The sequence below is a fragment of the Acinonyx jubatus genome, chromosome B3, assembly GCF_027475565.1.
Source record: "Acinonyx jubatus isolate Ajub_Pintada_27869175 chromosome B3, VMU_Ajub_asm_v1.0, whole genome shotgun sequence".
NCBI lineage: Eukaryota > Metazoa > Chordata > Mammalia > Carnivora > Felidae > Acinonyx > Acinonyx jubatus.
Genome location: NC_069386.1, coordinates 43,395,109 through 43,416,431, shown reverse-complemented (window position 1 = coordinate 43,416,431; position 21,323 = coordinate 43,395,109). Strand labels below are relative to the sequence as shown.

At 41.6% G+C, this 21,323-nt stretch overlaps 1 protein-coding gene across 4 annotated transcripts in view; it reads right to left on the bottom strand.

The window, feature by feature from the left end:
* RORA (RAR related orphan receptor A) overlaps nucleotides 1-21,323 on the bottom strand; it is a 714,362-nt gene that overhangs the window by 100,353 nt on the left and 592,686 nt on the right. The window contains exon 1 of one of the 4 annotated variants that reach the window (XM_027067400.2): nucleotides 2,872-3,081. The exons of the other annotated variants lie outside the window; for them this stretch is intronic. Within the exon in view, the coding sequence (XP_026923201.1) occupies nucleotides 2,872-2,902 (31 nt within the window). The 5' untranslated portion in view covers nucleotides 2,903-3,081. Of the gene's footprint in view, nucleotides 1-2,871; nucleotides 3,082-21,323 lie in introns of those variants that run through there. 4 annotated transcript variants of the gene reach the window in all.

The following is a 21,323-nucleotide window of genomic DNA, read 5'->3' as shown; positions in this document are numbered from 1 at the left end:
GTCCTTGCATTTCCTTTCAGCGCTCGGCTGCCGCCGGACATTTGGCCAATGCACTTTTCTGATGAGCAGAACTAGTGCTCCCCTGATTACAAATGTTATCGCTGGCTCTCTCTGTTTGCCCGAGAAGCAATCCAAAGGGTACTGGAATTTTGTTGTTAATTAAACAAAAACAAAACTGAAGGATGAGACGAGAATGGCTCAAATGAAGATGTATTACTTCTAAGCACGAAACCACTTTAAGCTTAAACTTACTTGACAACTAACACAGAGGCAAGGATTTTCTTCCTTGGTGAGTTCAAAGGGCCTGACTTAATGATGTTTAAAAAACACAAGTAATCAGCCAACAAAGAGAATGTTTTTCTTTTATGGTCGCTTGTTTTCTCCTCCCCTCATCCACATGCATACACGTACCAAAAAGCTATACTGTAAAGAGTATTTCTGTTTTGCATGAAAAATCTAATTATACAAACTCTCTTACATATGGAACCAATTTAACTATTAAAAATGAGAGGCAGTAGGGAAGTATTTAATATGATTCTGGGCCAGTTTTTTTCCCCTTAAATCTGATATGGAAACATTTACAGCATTCCTCATTTTCCCACAAACTACTTCGTCAGTTTAAATTTGCACCAAAGCAAGATAATCCCATTAAAACACAGGATGTTATGATATTGGAAATGAAATATTCTAATTGTCCAGATGCATTCTATTTCTCTCTCTCTCTCTCACGCTTATAAGAAAACTGCATCGCCAGTACTGAGCTACTTTTCTCAAAGCACATTACTATGAATCTATTATCTAATGGCAGCCAGAGGTCACTCCAAGACAAGCGTGTGGGCTAGAGCTTTTGGGGGATGATGGCTGTGTGATTCTCATGATTATATTAGCAAGGGATAGTACTCGACTTTGTACTAGAGCTACAAAAGCAAAATTGTATGTACTGAGAGCATCACATTAAATTAAAATATTAAAACATACTTTCCTTACTAATTGTTTGGTAGTTACGGTTCATTAGGGGAAAGTCTTAGCTTTTCACCCTTCCCTCAATCAACACAAATTATACTACATAAAATGGATAAAGACTGGCATTGACATCTTCCAAGCAACAAAATCTATTTTATAGCTTAAAGAAAAAAAAAAAAGGAGGAAAATATCTTAACCACAAAGCCTATTTGGGTCGTTTTATTCTTAGAGGATTAATAAAACTAAGGAAATAACATAAAAGTTTTTTTGAGGGGGAGGGGAGGGGCATAGAGAAAAACTTGACATTTTTTCTTTACAAGATGATTTTAAGATGCTTAAGAACGTGTAACACAAGGAGGTTTTCCCTCGTTTACCCGTTGCATATTCCAAAAATGATTAAATCCCGTTTTCCGAAAGCCACAAGGGAAAGACAGAAAATTTGCTGTGGGTACGTCGTATAGAAAGATTTCATCTCAAGCAGCTCATCTTAGTGTCCAGCACGTTTCGGCCTGTTAATAATTAATGAAAGAGATGCCACCCAATCTCTAGTGGAGAAAGGCAAAGCTCGGTGATCCGAAAGTAAACGCAGCACAGACACCGAACTAGTGTCCTTCATCCTGGACTGCAACAAAACCTCAACCCACTGAACGTTTAAGGAGCTCCGGGAGCCCGCACGGATGGGCAGAACCCGCAGGACGGTCCGGGTCTGCAAAAACGCGGCGCATTAGGGGCTCCCTGTGCGCCGCAAGCAGATGGGGTTCTAAATCCCCACTCCCAGCGGCCGGGTCCGCGAAGCCGCTCGGGCAGATTATCTCCCGGAGGAACCTGCTGGCGCACAAGCGGGCAGCGTGCTGCTGGCTGAGTTTCTCCAGGGCTGTTTGCAAGAGTCCTAACAGCGTGGCTCGGTTCCTCCGGGCCACACAGGCGACTTCCTGCACACCTCCAAACTTTGGCTTTCTCATTAGAAACTTCCCTAACTTGCCTCGGTTTCTCTGCTCCTCACCTGGGAACACCTCGAATCGATCCTCTCTTCAACTAGTCCCCCCTGCCATCCCCCACCAGCCTGCTAAGGAATCCTGATCTGGGCGGAAGGCCGGACGGGGAGACTTGACCGCGACCAACACGCGCGGGTCGGCCCTCGCCGCGGTCTAACTTCCACCGCTGCCCGCGACTCCTGTGGGCAGGGTTGCCTCCCCACGTCCATTCCACAACGCAAAATATCCAGTGGGGGTGCGCTGCGGCTGCGGGCGGCAGCCGGTTGAGTCTTGGCACGCTCGAGAAGCCCGTCTCGCTTGGGCCCGGGCGCTTTCGTAAGTAGCCGCGCCGGGACGCAGAGTGAAAACGGCCGCACTTTCCCGGCCCGCGGCCGCTCGGGGCCTTCGGGCCGCCACGGGGGGAGGGCGCAAGGCCTGGGGCGCTGACCAGTCCCCAGGGATGACATCGCGTCCCCGCGCGCGCGCACGGCCCGGCCCGGCCGCAGCGCCTTCCCTACGTAGGCCGGAGCTGTCTGGGGTGCGGGCCCTGGGGACCGACCGCGGGCGTCCCCGGCTTCCTCCGAGCTCCCCAGATCCTACCCTCCCTTCCAGAAGCGCCGCGACTCCCAGCAAACTTTCTTCCGAGAGCCCCGCCGGGTGCCAGGCGGACCTGGGCGGCTGACAGGAGTCAGAGGGGGCGGAAGAGGGGGGTCCAGCCCGTGCGCCTTTGCCCCCTACAGGAGGCAGGCTGATCCCGCGGCCGGGCTCAGGTGGCGCCGCTGCTGTGGCCCAGAAGGCCCTGGCGGGGCTCCGGCGCCCAGCCCGGGGCAGTACGTGCGCTCGGGCAGGCGCGCCCACCCCTCCCCCTGCGCGCCCTCCTCCCCGCCCCCCGGAGCAGCCAGCCCACCCGGCCCCGGCGGGGCTCCCGGCTCACCTTTCATCGCTGCGATCACAAAATACATCATTTAAGCCGCGGTGCGGAGAGCGCAGGGAGAGCCGATAGTCCGACCCCGGAGCCCCCTCTGCCGCCGCCGCGCCGCCGCCGCCCGAGCCACAGCAGCAGCTGCCGCAGCTGCCCGCCCGCCGAGAGCCATCCCGAGCCATAAGAGGCTCCATGTGACCGGCTGACATCACGGCCGCCGCTCTGTTTACACCGCGCCCCTCCGCTTCCTCCCCGGGCGGGAGGCGGGAGGCTGGAGGCAGGCGCGCCCCAGCGCCGCGCCCCGCCCCGCCCCCGCGGGCAGGTGAGCTGCGGCGGCTCGGCTGGCACACCCCGGGCCCGCGCAGCCCTGCCGCGCCCCCGGCCCGCGCCCAGGCCCCCCAGCCTTCTCTTTGCCTCTCCGAACACCTGTGGCCGCCCGGGTGCTCTCTGCACGCAGCGCCCCGCGGAACGCGCGTCTGACCACTCTCTGTCCCCACCCCGTGGGGCAAGGGGCACGCAACCCCACGCCACTCTGCTTCCTCGCCCGAGCCCGCGGGGCGTTAAATGCTCCAGTTGGCCGGAGAAAAAGCGGGGTTTGGCCTGAAGGGGGGAGGCTGTAGTCACCCTCATTTCCCAGAGCGCCCCAGCTCTGTTCAGAAGGTAGGTCCCCCAGACGGGGCCGTGGAGAATGCTGTCACCCGGACCTTTCCGGGGAGTGGAGTAAGTGCCTCCTAAGTCTTTACGGAGAGGCTCGGCCAGAGCGGGGGGGGGGGGGGGGGGGGGGGGGGAGGGGGGGGAACCCCGCCCACCAAGAAGTTGGTAATCTCCCATCACACCAACACCAAAGGTCCTTGTTTACACCTCCCCCATTCCCCAGGGAACAATGTTACCTGGAAGGAGAGCAGAAAACTCTTACGTGAATCACCTAAATGATAATCCAATCGCCAGCCAATTTGAGCCACTGAATTCCCAGGCTCTTCCATATCCAGCATTCTCTCCAGAGAACCCATTTACAGGTGGAAAAGGCTCTAGTGGTCACATCCTAAAAATGAGACATTGTGGCACTCTGGGCAGGAAAACAAAAATACCTCTAAAGGTCAACTCTGTGAATTTTAACTTGCAACTAAGAGTGAATTCCCTCTGAACTTTGAAGCTTAATTCTTTTTACTGGCCATATGGAAACTTAACTCTTGACAGTATTGTCAGATGGATCTTCTTAGGATGAATTTCAGATGCTTCGTACCCAGAGTTCGCATTATTTAAAAATTTGCCAACTGTGTCCATAACATTGAGCATAAATAGGAAGAACAATTCAAAAGCCCAGTCTGCATACCTGCTACTGTTCCTTCACACAACTTCAATTCTGCTTTCTTTCCCGATGGTGTGTATTTCCATTTACAACTTAAAAGATCAGACAGTTTTTAGTGGATGCCTTCATGGTGATTAAATAAGGAGAGTCCTAGCTAGCATTCTTTTCCCATATAACTGAGTTGTCCTTGCCCCTGAGTTGGGCTATAACTTAAAACACATGCAATCAGCCCTCTAGAAAACTTAGGATTCATGTACTCCCCACCCTCCCAACCCTCCTTTTCCAGGCAAAATTTACACAGTCCTGATTTAGAAGGTCAGTAAAATTCATCACACCTTAAATCAAACCATAGCTTTGTACAAGTTTGATCTCAGCCAACGCCATCCTAGCAGTTTTTCCTTTAGATTTCTTTTTTTCAAATAAAACCACAAGAATCAGAAATTATGAAAGTGTGAAGCCAAGACCTACCCGTGCTAATTCAGCTTTCCAGCCATAGCAAAGTGGACCAGAATTTCAAATGAATCAACCATATCCACTGTGATGTTTACAGTTATGAAATTAAATCACACCACATTCCCATGATGCAAGTGCATCTCCTAGTGAGGCAACGCCCCTCGGTTACATTGACGCCATCCTTCATATTTGGTTCTTGATTTCCCTTGGCCTAACAACTCTAACAGGGAAGAGTAAAGCCAGGCTATCCAGTAGGTAGGTCCCCAGCACAATTTTCTTTCCTTTGTACTGTTGAAGGATGGAAAGTCATCAGGGACTGCATGTTCATGGGTATGCTCTTCATACTCATTGCAAGTGAATACAGAAACACAACTTGGAAAATTTGCAGGGTTCCTTTTAAAAACAGTATCCTGCTCTAGAAAACAATGCTTTGAAAATAACCAAAGCCATTAGCTCTAGCCTGCCTGTCAGACATCTGACTCCAAGGTAAATAGTCTTACATTACTAGTAATCGGTATTTATTTCCAGACCATTTCAAATAAAATCGGTAATCGGGAATGACATGTAACCTGACGTGTGCTCCTGCAATTACAAGTAGTAGAATCACTCATTCTATAGATATGTCCCCAATAGAAATATAATCTCATAATGCTTATTTGAAATATTTACACATATATTCAACAAAGACATTTCCAGGATAATGTAATACTGACCTTAGCCTTTGGAAATGTATTTCATTCTCATCCTACAACTAATGAGCAACAGAATTTCAGATATTAAGTCTTAACCTTCCTGTGTGGCTAGATGCTATTTGTAATAAATGCCTCTATTAAATGTCGTCAGCTGTTAACCCAGGGTATAATATTGTTCTTTATATTAACACAAAGCTCTCATGAGACTTTGAAAGTAAAAATGAGAGGCTATTAAAAAAAACACACACACAAAACTCTTGAAATATAATTTTTCTATGGAATTCTAAATCCTCAACCAAATAAATCAGTCAGGAATGAAAGGATCCATGTTCCCCTTCCATACTACCAAATTTGAGCCATAAACGATGCACATTTCAGTTCAAGTTTTACCATCTATATATTAACATGTAGAAATAGGTATTTGGATTATAGTAAACAAATGCTTAGAATACTATGGGGGAAACAGTGTTAAGCAATATAGTCTTTCCATTTAAAGTTTTATTTTTTTTTTATGTTTAAAAATTTTTTACCGAGTGTTCAGAAAAGAAAATAGAAAAGGAATATTGCTTACATGAAGATAATTAAACAGGATGGGAGTTCTTCACCATGAACAGAATTAAGTTATACATTACTTTTTGATTCAGATGTTCCTGTTGGCTAATCTTGGAAAAGGAAGGCACACCACATATTTATCATGTAATTCAACTCAGAGTCCTCTAGAGATGGTCACCGCCCCATATTGTGTCCCTATATATTGGTTTTCACATTTGATCTGTCACTTAGCAAGAAAGTGGAGAGACACCTCTGATGCCAGCTTGTTCCCAAATGCCTAAGAGGAAAGCCTGCTCTATTTCTTCAGGGTATCTAGAGAGGAGTGTGATCGGTAAGTTGGTGCCAATCTTCCCGCTTTCAGAGATTAAATAAAGAAATGATACTTTATGAGGGTACATTTGGTTTCCCATCAAATGGGGTTTGGTAGACCAACCTGAACCGCACCACAGAGCTGCTACTGCGGAGGGTAGCAAACCAATGGATCAACAGATTTATCATGACTGGGCAAGTAGCTCCTAGTACCAAGATGATTTCAAAGTTTGCTGCTGCATGTGAGAGAGCGTTTTGGCTCTGTGTCTCACCCAGGCCTGATTCTCCCTCTGTGGTGTGTGGCAGCTTGCTAATTCACTTAATTTCTTTCTAGCTGAACAAGAAAGGGATCAGTGAAAGGTTAATGTGGTCCTAGGCAGCTTGATTCAACTGAATTCTTAGCCACCACTAGACTGTGATCTGTAGGACTTGGGCCATTCTGACCGACATAGAGCCATAGGTCTCCTGCAGACCAAATGGATTCCGACCCATAGAATTCTATATAAAGACTACTTGGAAAGCTACAGAGGAGGTACAGACTTACCTATAACATATCACAAATGTGCTTAATTTTGAGTCTGGAAAGTCAGTGTCTCATAAAGGAACGTTTACAAATGGAATAATATTGGTGAGACCTGGAAACCAAGGGTATCAGAGAGGCCCTCCCACCTATTTATGAGTGTAAGGGGAGGGGATGAACAGATTAATATAGATTGCTTGCCATTCATGACTTTAAAACAATGTAGTTACATCTGCAACAAATATAGTTGTAGATGTAAACATACATGCATGTATATATATATCTATATAGTCCATGAAATATGGTGAAATAAACTGGATTTTGGTGGCAAGAGATATCGTCAGTTTTACACACTCACACACACATACATATGTCACATTATCAAGCACATTTACTGAATGTGTATTATGTGCCTGGCGTCCTGGAGACTCAGACAAGAACAAGCTCACTCCTCATTTGACTTTGGCTCGGAAAACCGTAGAGAAGTCCACTCCCCAAGTCATCTGAGCAACCCTAAAGAAAGGCAGTGTCTGGTTGCCCAGTGAAAAGATGTTTGCACAGCACTTTGAACCTCACAGTTGACAGACAGCTGCGAATCATTAGTGTGGCTATTGGCGTAATGGGATGTTGGAGGTGAAAGATTTGGCTGGATTGAGACAATGGTGAAGGGATTCTGAGATTTCTGGAACCCCATATCTCATACATCTATTGGGAAATTCAAGAACTGGCAGGTGTTTTGTAACCATCACAATGAGGGAAAGGGTGAAGTTCACAGGCACACAGACATGAGTAACCTCCCCAGAAAAGGCAGGTAGCAGGTGGCTCACTATACACACGCACTCACACCTGCCAAGGGAGCAAGGAAGGAGGTGCGCATCAGAGGCCAGAGAGACCTTCTTGCCTTGTGTTCCCAGGGGGTGTTCTCACCCCACTCCTGCAGCTGGAAGGGGAACAGGCCATGAAATGATTTTTTAGTTAAAGGAATATGAAAAAGAGAAGCAAACTCAAAACCTGGAGCCTGGGTTCAAGTTTCACACTCAACTAGCTGTCAATGCCACCTTGGGCACGTCATGTCACCTGCCAGGACCTCAGGCCTCTCACCTGTAGAATGAAGGAATGGGAACGGACCTTGAAGGGCTCCTACAACTCAAACATTCCAGAACGACTTTCAGGATCACGTCCTATCCACTTCTCAGGAACACCATCCCTTTCTCCCTGCTGCACCACATCAACTTCCCTCTCCAAGGAGGCTTCTTTGTGTCACTGAACTCCATGGTATGGTAGAATGAACTCCAGCATTAGACAAACCTGGGCCCCAAACCAACCTTTATCCCACTCACTAGCTGAGTGATTTGAGCAAACTTTTGTTTCCTCATATGTGAAATAAGGCTGGTAGGGCCACTGGGAGGATTAAACAATTTGAAGAAAGGATAGAGTGACTACCACGTAGCAGGGCTTACGAGTGGGAATACCCTCACCACCACCACCACCAGTCCCTACATTGTTGTACACACAGAGCCTGTGCATGGCATAAATTATTGACCTTAATAAAGATGTGTTAAAATGGCCATTAGAATGCACTTTTGCTAAGCTCTTTACAACTCTGAAAACGTGTGTGTGTGTGTGTGTGTGTATGTGTAGGTGTATAGAACAAGCATTTAAGTGCCTGCTATATATTAAGAATACAAAGATGAATACAAATTAAATTACTCCTTGGTCTCAGGAGCCTTATGGTCTCACTTTCTTATGTCTTAGCCATCAGAGTGGAAGCTCCCATCTGATGGACAATGTAAACCTCTGTGCATTACAATTTAAAGAATGTGTGTCAGGACATGGAGAGGGAAGCAAAAAGAGTAAAACGTCAGGTCTTCCCTCAAGGAGCTTGCCATCTAGCAGATAAACGCATGCAGTACTTAGAATGTAGGACAGAATAAGGTGCTATGTAAACCACGAGTAAGAGGGGCTACTTTGTGCAGGATTAATCTTAAGTTTTATGACAGGGCACCCGTGTGGTTCAGTCAGTTAAGCATCCGACTCTTGCTTTCAGCTCAGGTCATGATCTCATGGCTTGAGGGTTTGAGCCCCTCATCAGGATCAGTGCCAATAGCACGAAGCCTGCCTGAGATGTTCTCTTGCTTCCTGTCTCTCTGCCTCTCCCCTGCCCACTCTCTCCCTCTCTCAAAATAAATAAACTTAAAAAAATTTTTTTAAAGTTAAATTTTATGAGAAGGACTTCATGGAGGACGTGCCACTTGAACTCTACCTTGAAAGACAAATAGAATCTAATGAATAGAGAAAGGAATAAAGGTCATCTTAACAGGAGGGCAGGACACAGATGAAAGCACAGAGACAGAAAACGCATTTCTTAAGAAACTCGTAGTGAAGGCTCATAGCAACATAAAGTACATATGGACAAGAAGCAGGCAGAGAAAAAGCTCAAAATGTAGGTTGTTACTATTTCTTCTGCTTTTCCTCACAGTGCCTAGCAGAGACCTTTGCAAACTATATACATTCAGAGGATGAGTTTTGAAAAAAATAATTGAGGGCAGAAGAAGAGAATTGCGCTTTAGAAAATAAATCTCTTTGCAGCTCACCCATTTCATAGGCTTATTGTAAGGATTAATAGTTGGTTTGATAGTCATAAAGTTAAATTACACTTAATAAAACACATAGAGCAAAAGAGTTCCACATCACAGCACACAGAGAGAGAATAAAACTGGAAATGGGTGTTATTTCATCAGAGTGAAAAGCTATGCGGGGCATTTTAGGATGAACAAGATAAATTGAATGTTATTTGATTCTGTATCTCATCCATTTAAGTTCTGAAAATTATCTGCGACAGTTCTATTAATATAGAGGCTTTGTATATGGGCCATATTTTATTTTTTAAGAAGTCTCTTAAAAATATATTTTCAAATAATGGAGAAAAGATAAGCAGTTACAGATGGTTCTCTCTATTTTTGTCATGCATGATCAAGGGCGGCAGAGTAGGTGGGCTTCATTGGGAAATCCGAGTCTCGCAGCTGGGAGCGTTCCAGGAGCAAATGCTGGCATTATTTTGCTTTCGCAGAGAAAATATGTTTCTGTTCAGTCAAGCAGAGTAATCAATTATTCTGCATTATGAAATACTCATTTTATAACTATTGACATTTCAGACAGTTGTGCCACATGTCAATAGTGGTTCTGATGATCACATTTAAGCTGCAGCTTATAGGATGGGATTCGTTTGGCTGACGGCATTTGATCAGAAGTCTTCTCTGCTCTCAGAAGTACAGCTATTATTTTTGTCCAGTCCTGCACTGAGGAAGTATGCTTCGAGTACTGAAACAATAATAGGTTGGGTATGTTCTTCTGTTTTAATGAAAAAAAATATTAAATTCTTCTAACTATGTGAGATTCACGTTAAAAAAAATTAGCACTCTTCTTTTTCATTTTGTAAGATGGAGGGAGGTAGATGAAGTTAGGCGTTCTATTCAGAAGACTCCAAAGTTCACATTAGACTTTGAGTATCCGGTTAAACCTTATATCCCCAAAGATAACTCTCCAAAATCAAAAGGGCTTTCCAATAATTATACAACACTGTTGCTATTGCTTCTTTTACCTCTCCCATTGGTGAGCAATTCCTTGGGACTTACTCTGTGGCAGGCACTTATGTTATGCTCTTTTTAACATTTAATTCAGCCTGAGCTCTCTTTTTACCGACAAAGAAACTGGGGCACAGAGACATTAAGTAACTTGCCAGGAAGAAAAGGCTAAAACATGGTGGGACCATAAGAACAACCTTCGTAAACTGATTCTAAGGTCTGTACCCTTAACCATCATGCTACAGACTCTCAAAATTAAAAAAATTTTTTGCCTTAAATCGAGCATTACTCAGTATTTTGCAAATGGCAAGTTGACTTTTTCAGGAATCAAGAATTACTGCTCTAATAAATTTTAGGCATGTGTGCAAGAAATTCTTTTATCACTAGCTTCTATAATCGAGTAGACTAGCATGTGTCATTATGAATTATTGCACAGTTTAGTAAATTATTTAATTACTTACCAATGAAGAAGCATAGTGTACACAGTTGTAATTATCCTGTTTGAAAACGATGTTGCCATTTGTACATTTAAGAAACACTTGCTACAAAGTTAACTCTTAAGGGGAATTCTTTCTTATTTTAGGATGATTAAACAACTCTAAATATTGGTAATGGAATGTTCAATAGGGCCGCAAGGAAACTAAAAGCTACAAAGGCCAAGACTGAACTCCTAAAAAGACTTCAAACAGAAGAACAGATCTGTTAAAAACGTAAAAAAAATTTGTAGTTCACGCTGTTCCACAGAAAAAGCACAAGATAGGGATATTTACGGGTTTTGCTTTTCCAAAGAATATAATTGATGCTCTTTTCATAGTTTTTGCAACATATCACCTAGTATAGCATTTCCTTCACCTATTTGATCACCTAACAAATGGCTTTGATAGTGTAAAATATTTATTAGCACAATCACTTAATTTTCAACTCACTTTGAATAAATTGTTGTCCATATTTATGGACTATAGTCATGCACGACTTTGTTATTTATACAGAGACATAGTCCATGTACGGCCTTTAGACGTTTTGACAACATGTCTTAATTAAAATATATAGATAAAATTAATTTTGAAAATGTCATAATACAAGTAAGAAAGAGTGACTTGTTTGTGTGAGTGATGGAACACATTATTGAGAAACTACTGGTATGTATTACTGAATTTACTGTAAAGGCCTAAGTATAATAATAGCCACAGAAACCCCAACTTGCCCACTATTCCAAAGGCAAGGTACATATCTTATGGTGAAAGTCACTTTCATAAACTAAAATGTAATGGTGACTTGATTTACATCTTTGCTCCTTGAAATATAACAGAGGGAATGTGGCAAAGCCGTTATGAACAAGCAAGAATAAAAAGAAATACTAGAACTGGAAGACACTCAAGGTCAGGTGGTAGGTCTCCCTGCTTCCAAGGATGTGAGCAGTTAAACCGTCCATGTGTGACAGTTGCCAATCATTAAGTGATCACATAGAAGCAAGATAAGTGATATTATCATATTTTTTCTATTGTCTTGTTTTCTCCTCTTTAATCCTAAAGTCAAAATGCCATCTAACTGGGTAATTCAATCAAACGCAAGTTCTGTTCTATTATGAATAATGTATATATTAGAACTATAGTATAGATTGCAGATTTCAGCATTTGTCAAAAAATCAGTAAGAGGCTGTTTCCTGTAACCAGTAAGGGCCAGGTTAAATTCAAGCATTACAAAACAAGAGAAAAGAAAACAGGTTTTGTATGTTCATAGCCTCCACTGCTCAATTTATAGAATAACATGAATTACATGGTATTTATTTTACACTAGTTTTATCAACTAGAAGTAGAGTGAAGCCCATGGAGTACCCTGTTGTAATGGCATTTTCTTTCCTTTTTTCCCCATATGTAAATATAATTAACAGATAGTACTATATTAGTTTCGGGTGTACAACATTCTGATTCAAAAATTCTCTGCATTACTCAGTGCTCACCATGATAAGCGTCATCACCATCTGCCACTCAACAACATTATTACCATCTTATTGACTACCTTCCCTATGCTGCACAAAATGATATTTTCTGATGTTGTTCGTGGCAAACTAGAAGAACTGTATTTTGGTTCATCATGTAAATCTCAGCTTTTGCATCTCTTAGTAAAGTACAATTTACATATAGTGAAACTCACCCTTTTTAGTGTATAATTCTTTGAGTTTTGACAAAGGTATGTAATTGAATTACCACCAATCATATCAATATATGGGACAGTTCCGTCTCCTTTCTTCCTAAATTCTCCGGTGCCCCTCTGTAGCCAGAGTATTCCCCTTCCCCAAACCCTGCAACCACATAGCTGTTTTCTATCCCTATATTTTTGCCTATAAATAATATCACTTAACTGGAATAATATATTATGTGGTTTTTTGACTCTGGTTTCTTCTACATGGCATGATGCATTTCAGATACATCCCATGTTGTTGAGCATATCAATAATTTGTTACTTTATTTTTTTTTAATTTTTTAAATTATTTTTTTTATTTTGAGAGAGACAGAGACAAAGCAAAAAGAGAAGGGGCAAAGAGAAAGAGAGAGAGAGAAAGAGAAAGAGAAAGAGAAAGAGAGAGAGAGAGAGAGAGAGAGAGAGAGAGTCCCAAGCAGGCTCTATGCAATCAGTACACAGAGCCCAACATGGGGCTTGAACCCACAAAACCACCAGATCATGACCTGAGCCATAGTCGAACACTTAACTGCCTGAGCTACCCAGGCACCCTTGCCAATAATTTGTTACTTTCTATTGTTCAGTAATATTTCATCCCACAGTTTATTCATTCCCTAACTGAAGGACACTTAGGTTATTTCCATTTTTTACCATTCACAAATAAATTTGCTAACCTTCATGTACAGGTTTTTGTGCAGACATAAGTTTTTATTTTACATGGGTAGCTATCTAGAAACAGAACCATTAGAGGGTATGGAATATAGAAGTTTAACTATAAGAAATGCCCAATGGTTTTCCAGAGTAGCTGTGCCAGCTTGCATTCCTATTAGCAATGTCTGAGAGTTCTAGTTGCCTCAAACCCTCACCAGCACTTGGTGGTGTTAGATATTTATCTGTTATCAATTCTTGTTATTCAATGCACTGAGGTTCTATAAAGTCACTAGGACCACTGAAGTAGCAAATACTGAATCACTGTCCCTAGGGGAAATATAAAGTTAGGTTTCTTGAGCCTGTGCTCATAACATTTTTGCCAACTCATCAATATATAACCTTGTTTTCTTTGTGTTTGTAAAGACACCTTATTTGATAAATACTGTTGCTTCACCAACATTGAATAATGCTTATACATCAGTGAATAAAGCTTATCTAACATGTTTTCTTTGTAAGGCACATCACAGCATTCTTGTAGTCGAGGACACTAGCTGACACTTCAGCGGTATGCTTGACGGCCATTGTAAATAGTAAGATCACTAACAAAAAGCACAAAATTAGGAAAATATAGCACTAAATAAACCGTCAAAAGGACACGTATTTACAGGATGAGAGCTGAAACAAGAAGGCAGAGCACTGCCTCATCAGACCTCAGCTGGGATGTGTATTAGGACGTTCAACCCTTGGGCAAGTCTGAAAATGGCGGCCAGTATTGATTTGGGGGGTAAACACATTTTAGTGAGCAGACGAATTTGCAAATACAGAATCTGCCAAAAATGAGAATCAACTCTAACTATGTATCTATCTATCCACCTACATAGGTATGTATCTGTATATCTATTTATCTATCATTTTTGCCATCCTACAGTCTCAGTTTAAATGTCACTGCCTTCAGGAGATCTGAGACAAACTGCTAGCCTACATCAGATGAGCTTTGAGTTCCCACTGGCATCCTGTTCCTCCCTTTCCATAAACCTGATTCTTCATAACATTTTTTTTTTTTTGGTAAAAAAACCTCTGGACTCTAAGAGGCAGGGAACACATCTGTCTTAGTCACCTTTGTATCTCTGGTAACACTAAGACTTTGTATCTCTGGTAACACGAAGACTTAGCACAGTGCCTGGCATATAGTAGATGATGGATAAAGAGTTGTTGAATAAATTAATACTTCTTTTGAAAGCAGTATGTATGGTGGAAAGAACACTGGAATTGGAGTCGGAAAACTTGATTTCTCATCTCGGTTCTTATACCTAGTGGCTATGTGACTGGTAACAAGTTACTTATATTCCTTGAGCCTCAGTTTCCTTACCTGTAAAATTAGAAAAATAATACCTATCTTTCAGGATTTTTAAAGACCTTAAAAGTTAGACAGTAAACGTGAAAACCACTAATATCTGGTATACTGGTGATATCCAATAATCAATGAATTGGACTGGTTTATGAGACACATTAGATGTTTGTAGCTAGGTAGGTGAGCTACACAAAATATACTGATTACAGTATGAGCAATGAATGTATTTAGCCACGTGGATAGTATCAACTCTTTACACATTTAGTGGTATGTAGTCAGGGAACTTAAATAGTTTGGAGAATTTTTCACTTTAGAAAATAGGTGTTTTCTCACTCTGTCAATCAACCCCACTCTTCAAGATCAAAGGTTATGTACATCATCTACACTATGGATATGTATTGACAAGAATTGATGATTTATCCATTCTATTTCAAAAATATCTTCTGGATGTTTGAAAGTGATTCTTCAATAACATAATTAGAGTTTGTATTCTCTGAAAACAAGACTTTTCTCTTTCAAACACTCCTGTTAAACAAAGAATTAAATGCAATTAATAAGCATCTGATTCTGTCTGGAATCTTTTTTTTTTTTTTTAATTTTTAAATGTGTATTTACTTTTGAGAGAGAGAGAGAGAAGGAGAGAGCAAGCGAGTGGGGTAGGTACACAGAGAGGGGACACAGTATTCAAAGCAGGCTCTGGGCTCTGAGCTGTCAGCACAGAGCCCGACACAGGGCTCAAACACAGACCGCAAGATCATGGCCTGAGCTGAAGTCGGACGCTTAACTGACTGAGCCACCCAGGCACCCCTGAAATGTTTTCTTAAAAAGATCTACCATGTCCCTTAAGATTTTGAGGCTATAAACATCCATTATTTTTTCTTTTTCTTCTTCTTTTTTTTAAAGATTCTAAGTAATCTCTACACCCAGCGTGGGGCTCAAACTCACAACCCCAAGATCAAGAGTCGCATGCTCCACTGGATAAGCCAGCCAGGCACCCCCAAAATCAATAATTTCTATAAAAGTATCACAATCCTCTTGTGTGCAACTAGGGATAATGATATAACATAAATGGTAAAACGCAGTGGAAAAGAAGCTGCATAAATAATACAGTGGTTACATCACTCAAAATGTGTACATATTATTGCCTTACAAAATTATGATGATCAGATAGGATTAAATGACACTGAATAAGATTATTGGTCTTCAGTAGATGCAAAACACGATGATTCACTGGCAAAGGAAGCTAATGGTAGGGAGGGAGAGATGTTACGTTTGTGTGTTTGATTACACAGCAGAACAGATAGGTAAAACCTCAGAATCAAGAATCATTATTTTATATGCAATATTGTTTCTTAACTTAGACGTATGTTCATTTTTCTTGAGATGACATTTTTTTTTTAAACACCTGAATTCTTATAAGGAACCTACCGCTAGGTCTAAATTAAACCTAGGGTTTAAAACATCATTTGCCGACAGGCATCCTGCGAGTGTTTTCCACAGAGGCTCATCACATCCGATTATTTCCAGGCTATTTTAAATGGTCCTGGACAGGGCTACTGAATGACTGACTTGTCAGGGAACAGGAAAACATTATGACACCGCTTCTCCAGGTTTCTTCCCACAACATGAAATATTTGGGGTCATTCTAATAGAATCAAAGCTAGTTTAAGAGCAAGTGAAGCTTCACTTTAAAGCTTTCAGTTTTAACTGGGGGAATGCTTCTAACATATGGCAGCTGGGCTCTGACTGACTGCAACCTTCAAATTCTGGCCAAAATGTCTGTTTCCTGAGATTGTGTCTGATAAGCCTGTGCATTCCTGGTGGGGCTCAGCAGGCATTCGATAAATGCTATTGTTGGAATGAATGAATGAATGAAAGGGATTCCAATTATGAGTTACAAATTCCTCCATCAACAAAATAATCCCATAGGAAAGCTCGATGTTCTTGTAATTCATTTCTGTGAAGGATTAGATCTTCAGCTCCTTTACATTTTTTTTTTTTTATCATTTATGCTCCACTTTGTCTTTCTTGATTTTTTTTAAACCAAAGTGTGAAAAGCACATAAGCATTTTCCAGAACATGACAGACAAGTATAGTTCTTAGAAAGTTTCATCTGTATGTAGCTTGTGCATGATAATTATGTTTAAATCTCAGTTAATCATCAGATATTTTCTGGGAACAGACTGTGGGTGAGGCCTTGTGTGAGCTATTTGAAAACGGAAGTTAAAAAGTTTTACCCTTGCTTACACGCAAAAAAAATCATCATTAAGACTAGTAGAACGTATGCCAGTATATCCACAAGGCAAATAGTTATATAAGCTATACGAAATTAGAACTATTAAAGAAGTATAAATAACTGCTATACTACTTTTCATAATTAGAGATCTCTCATTCGAAAGCGCTATGGAATGGAACATGGAAGAAAGCAAAACAGAAGGAAAGATCTGCAAAGATACCACGAAAATTTTAAGAACTCAAGTTCCTATCTGCTTGAAAAGTCTCTTGGGCATTCACTCAGAGACTATTTACTCTTACATAAGACACAATTCTGCAAACCTTGAGATCTGATTTTCCAGTGTATAAAATATATTAAAAAGTACGGCGAAAGGAGTGGAGAGTTCTGCTCATAGGAGCAAGGAGAAACAATAAATACCGAAGGAAGAGATGAAAAACGATAAAACGTATGGCAGCGTGGGGCCATTTAGCGTAGGGGCAAACAGATCGCCACACCTCAGGGACTCTGAGGACATCCTGTATTACAGCATACTATACACACCATAATAATTAATGTTTATAATGATTTGGAAACATTAAGAATGGATTAACCCTGAACTAAGGAGACAAGGACTTACATCATCTATTTCGAAAGACCTCCCTCATCCCCACCAAAATAAAAGGGAAGTACCCGAGGCACTTACAGAGATCTAGTTCAGAAAATTAAGTTACATGGGATATCCCATTTTCTAATAACGTCTGTGGGTGCAGCATCGCTATGCATAATTCAATAATAACTCTAATTACTAAAACCTTACAGTGAGGGTCTCTCAGTTATAACAAGCAGTACTCTGCAAACTTTCGGAAAAATAAAGAGATTTTCATAGTACGAATAACTGTTTTATACACTGGTATTTTATTCAATTCTAATATTAGCCAAATATCAATAAAATAAAAGCTGTCCAAATACCCTCTTTTTTTTTTTTTTAAGCTACAGTGTTTTTGTAAATGTTTACTTGAATTTTGAGCGTTCAACGCTGAGGTTTAAATATGTATCATTATATTGAGATACTTGCTATTTATACAGTAGCAATTGCTATTTATACAATAATGTTTAACCTGCCAGAATTCTGGAGAAGCAAAGGTTAGCTGTTAAGTACGTTCAGCGTGGGGGAAAAAAAAGAAAGAAAAACAGAGGCACAACTGGGCGTTGTTTTCACTCAGTGCAGGTGAGGTGGTAGGTGTTTAAAAGTACGCTTTTAAAAGTGCTAGCCTGTTTCCAGGGCAGCTGCAAAACATCCGTGAACACTAGTTAATTTATCGGAGTCATAGAAACTGCTGCCTCTACACCTGCCAGGCTAGATTCACATTGTACAGACTCTACAATGCAGGAACCGAAGGTCCCGAGATGAATTCTCTCCGCTCCAGGCTAGATGGAGCAAGGGGGAAGCCACTGCTGTGAAGGTTCTGGGCCATACTTTTTGCATTATTGTGGCTTTCACTGCACATCCCGTCCAGACTCCAGAATAATGCTTTTTGTATTAAAATCATCATGATCACCTCTGAATTGCTATTAAATTTATCATCATCATTAGTAGCTGTACTTGGTTGTTGTTGTTGTTGTTGTTGTTCATGAAAATGCAGTCTAAAGGCTACCACCTGACGTTTAACAAATGTCTGGGAAGAAGAGCAAGCAGGCAGGGCTCATAATCCCCACTCACCGATGGGGTAAATAAAGCTTGGGGAGGTTTTCCAGCATAGCCTGGGTCACGCTGCTAAGAGTAGAGCTGGGACTTCAACCAGGGTTTCTGACTCCTTAAGTCTAGTGCTTGATAAATGTTGGCACATGCTTGATACTGAAAACTGATTTCCAGTTCTTTAAGAATTTATATTCTGAGGAACTCAGATTGGTAACTATGGAAAGTTTTCCATTAAGAGGATTTTTGAAAGTAAAACAGGAGGCTGTCTTATACTTTTTCAGAAGATTTTTATCACGAATTCCTTTCAGTTTATATGTTTTTATATTATCTATTCATATATGTTTTTATATTATCTATTCATATATGTTTTTATATTATCTATTCATTCCTGTCTTATACTTTTTCAGAAGATTTTTATCATGAATTCCTTTCAGTTTATATGTTTTTATATTATCTATTCATATATGTTTTTATATTATCTATTCATTCCTACCGCAAGAGATAATTTACATAGTTCAACAATATGCCACCGATAAGTTGTAGATTAATTGTTAATTAATTAGACAGGCTACAGAAAACTAACTCCTATGATGCAGAGCCTAAACCAAGCCTGGTCATAATTTCTTGTCCTTGCAGTGGGATAGGGACACACAGGGTGGTTGTTAGAGCCTGGTACCCAACATGACTCTGGCCTCAGAAGGGCCAGATTTGGTATTTTGGTAATACCAAATTTTGGTAATACATTTTCTAGTCAGATTATGTCTAATAGTATCGATGCAGATTTTTGACTTATAGTTAGGCTTATTGTTGATGGGAGGCGGTGTATTACGATTGGAAAGTACCCTAGGAGGTTAGAGAACTTGAAAAGGTTTGAGGGATATTTGAATTTTAAGTTTTTGTTCTCTCTCTCTCTCTCTCTCTCTTATGGTTATCTTTTTCATTCATTTATTTAAGCCTCCCTTGTACCTTCTAATATGTTGTCCATTCAAATGGGGAAGGGGGTATCCATAGAATTGATTCCTATGATCAGCTCTAACTCTCACCATCTTCCACACTTAAGGGACGCTCATCTGGCATCCCTATGCCATAGAACTTTGCTCTTACCATCCTTTCCTTGGTATGAAACACTGAAGTAGCTTCAAGAGAACCATAATAGGTTATATTACCTTTAAAAGTTGTATTATTTGGGACTAGGGCTTTTGAAATAAAACATGAAGTATGTAATTGGGCAAAATAACATGCAATAATTATGGCAAGGAATTTCTTTAAAAAAATTTTTTTTCAACGTTTATTTATTTTTGGGACAGAGAGAGACAGAGCATGAACGGGGGAGGGGCAGAGAGAGAGGGAGACACAGAATCGGAAACAGGCTCCAGGCTCCGAGCCATCAGCCCAGAGCCTGACGCGGGGCTCGAACTCACGGACCGCGAGATCGTGACCTGGCTGAAGTCAGACGCTCAACCGACTGCGCTACCCAGGCGCCCCCAAGGAATTTCGATAGAACAAAAACATGGTAGCCATGGGAGTAAACAATTTACATCAAGTCTCAGGTAGAGATACTGACAGAGCCGGGATAAAATCCTCAAGGTCTCACTTCTATTCAGCGCTCTGACCATTCGGTCACACTCCAGGAAATGACAATAAATATCTATCTGTGGCAACTTCGCGAGATGGAAATGAGGTGGCCTAACTTTTATCGTTCGCAATGATCAGACATGAAGCCATTTATAAAAATGCCTGCCCTCCCGTCACAGAAACCACTGCATCTCAACTAAAAACGAGAAGACACAGAAGAGGTTGATAAAAACGAAATCATGATACACTAATCCTTATCCTATCACCAAAGTGGTTGCCCAAAAAGGGGCCTCCACAGCTGCAGGATAAAAGGCACAAATCATGGACTACCCACTGGGGCAGCCAGGCCAGAGAAGTGAGGGAACGGCCCTTTCTTCAGAGGGCTGAATGGCTGGACTCTCTCGAATGAATAGATAACACCATCGAAGAACAGACAGTCGAGATGAAAGTAGAAACCAACGAAAACAGAAGAACGGAGGAAAACCATCAAAGGAGTAAAAAATAACAAAAGTCCAGGGACTGATTTGATCAGCACCCAAATGCTAAAACTGCAGCACGGGAGAGCTGTTTGAAGCTGCTAAAGGGATTTAACACAATCTGGAATGAACAGAATTTGCCATCAAATAGAACAGAAGGGCCACCAAGAGACCTTAAGGAAGGACAATCTAATGGAATGTGAACCCTGCAAAGAGAGCTCACTTGGCAATGTCCTTTTGAACATCTCAATCATTCCAAAGTGCTGTTTAAAACACACACGCACACACACACACACACACACACACACACACACACACACATGGTCTGGAGTCTGTGGGGAATTTTGATGGGAGCTGCTCATCAAAACTCTTAAATAATGCAAGGCAGTGGCAATCCATCCGATCTTCCACTCTGAGGACCCGAAGCAAAGAACAGACGCAGGTTTTATCAAAGCGGCTTCTAATCTTTCTAGCACATCTGCAATGTCCATCTCACCAGGGGCGACCTTCTGAGTGAACTTTGGGAGAGACGTGCTCTTTGGTTTTGTCTGGGTTGCAGTTTAATTCAGCAGGAAGCGGGCCGTGGCTGGGAACCACAGCACAAAGAAAACCACGGTAAGGAGGTAAAAAATGCGGGACTGATCGACAATAAGTGAGATGAAATAAACGACTGGTAGTTTTTTTATGAGACCAGCAGAATAAAAAAAAAATATGACAGGTTACCACTTTTAAGGCTTATTTCCCATTGCTGCTACTAAGTAGGTAATGATAGCAACAGCACAATTGGGCAACAGCACCCAGATCAGAGAGAAAGACAGAGTAAAAGAAAATGAACGGATCAGACAGGCTCCTTAAGACGGTATCCGATGCGGGGCAATCGCCTGAATAAAAACGTTC